General features: G+C 45.8%; 1 protein-coding gene across 6 annotated transcripts in view; it reads left to right on the forward strand.

The window, feature by feature from the left end:
• Window positions 1–5,786, forward strand: part of RGS6 (regulator of G protein signaling 6) — a 614,581-nt gene that overhangs the window by 554,668 nt on the left and 54,127 nt on the right. For all 6 annotated transcript variants that reach the window (XM_006170490.2, XM_006170489.3, XM_006170488.2 and 3 more), the window contains exon 14: window positions 1,437–1,562. In XM_006170490.2, coding sequence (XP_006170552.1) covers window positions 1,437–1,562 — 126 coding nt within the window. The remainder of the gene's footprint in view (window positions 1–1,436; window positions 1,563–5,786) is intronic.

A 5,786-nucleotide genomic window follows, 5' to 3' on the forward strand; every position in this document is an offset into this window, starting at 1 on the left:
AGGGCCCCTAGCCAATCAGATCATTGTCCACGAGCACGGAAGCCAGTCCTTGAAAGAGGATTGGTTGCATGCGGTGTTCCCGTGCTCTCCACGCTCCCCACTGCCCTACTTCCTTAAAGTTGTTTACTGCTTTGAGCGCACAGTGGGCTTCCGTTAAGCGCCATTTTTGAAATAGGCGCTGAGGGCGATGGGCGGGGGCGCTCCACAAGTTTTGTTTTTGTGTGTGTGTGTGTGTGTGTGTGTGTGTGTTTGAGAGATTTTTGGTATGTGCAAGGGCATGAGCACTTGCTGGAGAGACAGAGAGATACAGAGAGACAGAAAGTGAGAAATCACCTCCCAGGGATATGGCCATACAACAATCCCTTTTCCATTCTCCTCTCAGGATTTTGGGCACACATATACACATGTCTGGCGTGAATTTTAAGCCCCAGGTCCAGGATTCAAACGGTGGTCTACTACGTGGGAATCCAGCGATGTAACCGTTATGCCATCTGCTGGTTTTCAGCAAGTGAATTTTAAAGGGAAAGACAGAGGTGAAGGAGATATTCTCACCATCTAACACCTAAAGAACAAGAGCAATTCCCCTTCTTTAGGCTAAATGTGAGCTAGCCTAGCAAAGCAGAGCTATGCATCTTAGCAGAGTGAAGAGCTGTGCCCTCTAGAGTCTTGACTCCTCTGTCACTTCCTCCTAATACATCCTTAGGCAAATACTCCTTACACCTAGCTCAGTTTGCCCATCTGGAAAATAGGAATAATACTAGTGCATTATTCAACAAAGTAGTTGTGAGGACTCTGAGCTGACAGATGCAAAATGCTCGGAACAGGACCTAGCACATCCTATGCATGGTACGTGGCTGTTAAATCATTAAGTGGATATGGTTTATTCCACATGAGTTGATGCATCTCAACCAGTTGTACATCACTCTGAACAGGGTCCCAATTTCTCTCCTGTGAATTAAAAAAGGACTGGGAAGAGGAGGACAGTGTTTTTGATGAAAGGTTGGATCCTTGAAGCATCCTGGTTTATAAAAAAAATAAATAAAATAGAAATTAAAAAGTGGGAAAATGATGGAGTCAAAATTTGGGCCTGTATTGATGGGAATGGCCCAGGGGAGGCCAAATCGATGGTGATATTGCTTTCCTTACAGACAACAGTCACTTGTGGGGAACCTTCGGGACCCTCACCAAATGCTGACCCTTCCACATGTGTTCTTTTTAAAAATAAAATGAAAAATGTTTCTGCTATCAGTTACTATTGGGGTACAGAAGTCTGCACTTTGGGATTTGTGCAGGTTTTACAGAACCTTGTCACTTCAATATAAGATATTTCCTTTTGGTATGTGGCCATGAAATGAATTTGAGTTGTTGAAGGGGAAGTGAAACAGACGTTTGCCTAGTATTGATCATTTTTTAAACCTTCTCTCCCCACCACAAAGCAAGGAGCCCAGCCAGCAGCGAGTAAAAAGATGGGGCTTTTCTTTCGACGAGATATTGAAGGACCAGGTGGGGCGGGACCAGTTCCTACGATTCCTGGAGTCGGAATTCAGTTCAGAAAACCTCAGGTAAATCTTGGGGAGGTTGGAGCTGTGTGTAGAATGTGTGTGAGGAAATTTCCATAATCAGTCTCTCCACCTTTTTTTCTCGGTAGAACATGAGAAGGGTTCTAATTCAAATGCCAGCTAGTCTGGCTAAGGTTGAAATGGAGAACAAATTAAAATATGCAGCTTAGTTACCGCCTCTATACACCTACCAACACCAGAACTTCTTAGTTCTTCAAGTCCAGGTGACATTGGTTCAACTAATTGGATTTGTCCCTCTTCAATAATAATTAGTCAAATGGGTTTGATAACACCATTCATGAAGTAAAACCAGACACCCATGGAACTTCAGAGAGAAGAGGCAGCTCAGACACTCTTAGATGGTGTTTTTCTGTAAGGATTATTAAAATCAAGACTTGCCAGTCTGGGAACCAGCAGTTGGCATAATGGCTATGTCACTGGACTCCCACGTAGTCGACCGCGGTTCGCGTACCGGACCTGGTGGCTTAAAACTCACACCGGGTGCGTGTGCGTGCATGCCCAAGATCCCGAGAGGAGAATGGAGGAGAAGGGATTGCAGCGTGACCGTCCCCCTGGGGGGTGATTTCTCGCTTTCTGTCTCTCTGTCTCTCTCTGTCTGGCGAGCGCACGCGCCCTATAGCAAAAACCTCTCAAAAAAAAAAAAAACTTGCCAGTCTCAAGTATATGAAAGGCCAAAGAGAAGAGGAAGGGTTAATGGGCTCATTTCAGAATTTCAAAAAGCCAAATATCATTCAATAACTGAGGACATGACCGTATAAGCCAATTGCCACATGCTTTTGCTTTTAGGGGGAATTCTATCAACTCTGTGTAGTGGTTACTCTGGTCATGGGATGCTAGTGAGGACATCTGATTATTTCTATTGGTCTATAACTCGTTCTTTATTGGGGAAAAGTATTACTAATTTACTGTTTAGTAGAAAGATAGAACATTCTAAACATGAGGTCCGATGTGAGAAGTACAGAATAGAGTACATTAAAAGGAAAAGGGCCCTTGGCCATGAAAGTGTGGGGACCTTTTGATTTATTCAACCTTTTATTATATTAGATAAAGAATCAGAGAGACCTGGGGAGTGCGAGCCCTTAATGGTCTAAGACCCGCAGTGATGCCAACAAACTGGTAACTTCTCAGTGGGTAAGAGGAAATTGAAATCTCTTTTTTTTCCTCTTTGCACCAGGATCTCTTTTAACTTTCATCTGGTGTTATTTTCTTAAAAAGCATTTAAAATTTTTCTTTTAAAAAAATGGGACTTTTTAATATTTAAAGGTTTTTTTTTTTAACTTTAAAAAAATGTAAGAGGGCCAGCAGGTGACACAGAGTTTAAAGCACTGAATCCTACATGGCTGACTGCATGGTTTAGTCCCAGAGACAGCACTTGAGAATCACGCTGGGTGCATGTGCATACGTGCCCAAAATCCTGAAAAGAGAATGAAGAAGGGATTGCAGTGTGTGGCCATCCCCTGGGAGGGTGATTTCTCATTTTTCCTTTCTCTTTCTTTCTCTCCCTCTCTCTCTCTCCCTCTCTCCCTCTCTCTCTCTCTCTCTCTCTCTCTCTCTCTCTCTGTGTGTGTGTGTGTGTGGAAAGTACACATGCTCTATAGCAAAACTTAAAAAGAAAAGAAAGAATATACCTCAGGCAAAGGACTGTCCCCCTCCAAATGGTGCAAAATCCATGCTATTCATTTGAAGTTAGGGACCATCTTGGTCCTGTACATCAATCAAGCGCTATTTATGATATACCTGTGCAGTACCAAGTCCCAGGAGGACCTGCAGAGGGATACAAGAAAGATGCATGACCTTTGCCTGCTATGACCTGTAGGTTCTTGAGGGAAAAACGTAAGACACAATTAAATCATGAATGTACATAAATGAGCCTAAACTCTAAGAATCACTTTGGAAGTATTTAAAGGAGGGGGGAATCAATGTGGGCCAGAGTAGGCAAATCATAAGCTGAACTTTAAAGAATACACAGGATTTCAATAGACAAAGAAGAGGGAGAATATCCTTTTTTTTTTTTCTTGAGGATTTTTGCTATAGAGCGCATGTGCTTGCCAGAAAGACAGGGAGAGACAGAGCGACAGAAAGCAAGAAATCACCCCCCAGGGGTGATAGCCATGCTGCAATGAGGAGGGAGAATGTTCTAAGCTGGAAATCTGAGCAAAGGGGTAGCAGTGGGAACAATCCCATGCCATAAACTCCCAAGAAGATATGTAGATGCCAATGAACTGTGTATACTGATGCCTTTCTAGGCAATCACGTGACTATAGTAAACCACATAAGGTTGAGTTCTTAGTTCAGGTTATGCTGCAAGAGTTCTTTCCTCATGCCGAAGCATTATTCTAAACACATCTCAGAGCTGCGCGTCAATTCCTAATGAAGCATTTGTAACAGAAGGCTTGATTTCTAGTACGCGTCACTAGAGTGGTGCTCAGAGCAGCCCCCCAGGCTAGGCTGCCTTACAGGATGGCACTGCACAGCAAGCGCCACCCTTCGCAGCCAGCATGAGGCACCCAGGTAGCCTTTCTGTGCAGCCAGCTCAGTGCCAGGTCCCACCCCAGCATGATCCCCTATTACCCACCTCCCTTTCCTATCTCTGTCTCCCTTGATTGAGTCTTTAGGAAGTAGTGGTAGAGAGCCCCCATTGATCTATGTCTCAGCCCATGAGTGGCCTTATGACCTTCTGCTGACTGCATTGTTACAGGGAGTTTAAAGACTGACCACAGGATCCCGGTCATTCTGAGGGTCTCAGGCGCATCTACTGGCTCACCTGCCACCTTGCGCAGTCTGGGCATTCATTCTGGAGAGCCGTGGGTATAGCCAGTCACATATCAGTTCGGACTAGTTTTGCAAACTATGCATTACACTTAGGGCACGGAGTGTAGCCAGGAGTGTGTCCCTGGCAGGTGTTCAGCACTCCCTCCTGCCATTACCTCTTGCACCTCTGCCAGCTCCTTCCCCCGTGCCAAGAAGGCTGCACTGAATCTTGAGTGAAAGAATGTGTGTGAGCATGTGCGAGTGTGCCAGCCCCCAGCATGCATGCATAAATCCAGACTAGAAGGTCCCCTCTGATCCGTGACAGGAAAGAGAATAAAGAAAACGGAGCAGCAGGGAGCAAAAAGTATACCCCAGAGCCATTCTCTCTGGAGGCCAAAATTCCATTTTTATGATATTCAGCATAACTGGATACATGGGAGTGGGGGAGCTCAATTTGAAGTCCTACAACTTTAGCGCTCTTCATTTACCCATCGCAAGGTAATTGTTCCTCTCACCTTCATACTTATTCCTTTGGCCATGGATGTTGGCTTAGACCTGCCATGAGCCAGGTCTCCAGGATTCAGAGCTGATGACATTCTCCCCCTTGTCCAGGGTGGCATGGATGGCAGCTGTGCAGTGTGGCATAACTTGAGTATCCTGGCCTCCCCATTATGTTAATTATACAGGGCCCATCCCTCCTCCCCATGATCAGGAGCCCAGACTACTGGCATTGAAGCATGGGAGAAAACGAGAGGCTGGCCAGAACACACCTGGACACATTGCCAAGGGCCTGTCTGCCTCTGTCTTCCTGTGCACCTTCCCCTCTCTCATAGAAGAGGTGCTTAGATCTTAACCTTTTTGCATAGCACATGGAGTTCCGTTAAGTAACCACGTGGTTGCATTTATACCAGAGCTTCAGAATGTGAGACAGAGGAGCCCCAAAGTGTTACCCTTTAAGGAAATGTTTCTATGACTCTGTGATATAACGTGAAGTTCCCTTTGATCATTCTCTTCTGGGTGATTCTGTTAGATGTGGCGAGGTGTCGGTTCTGGGGACTGGAGTAGGTGTGGCCCACAGTGCATTGTGCTGCAGCTACAAGCTCTCTGCAGCAGGAGCTGCCTCTCTTTCTCCTTTTCTAACTCACCCTGAGTCAAGCCCAGGGCCCCATAAGCACTGGGTAGGCCCAAGAGACCACTGCCATTCAGTGCCTTTGGAACGTACATAGCCTCTCACCCACAGGGCAGGAGCCAACTGTGCTGAAGCAGGGACTTGCACCAAGTTATTGGCCTCAGCCTTCTCCTTTCTCTTGCATTTCCCCAGGATGCTGATAGTCACTCCTTGCCACCTTTGCCCTGCCCTTCTACATCTGTACACAAATCTTTGTCCTCCCTGGCTTGACAATGTCTGCCGCACGGCAGGGCATGAGTTAAAAATCAAAACCCACAGCAAAGAGC

This window comes from Tupaia chinensis, unplaced genomic scaffold (assembly GCF_000334495.1).
Source record: "Tupaia chinensis unplaced genomic scaffold, TupChi_1.0 Scaffold148607_1, whole genome shotgun sequence".
Lineage (NCBI taxonomy): Eukaryota > Metazoa > Chordata > Mammalia > Scandentia > Tupaiidae > Tupaia > Tupaia belangeri.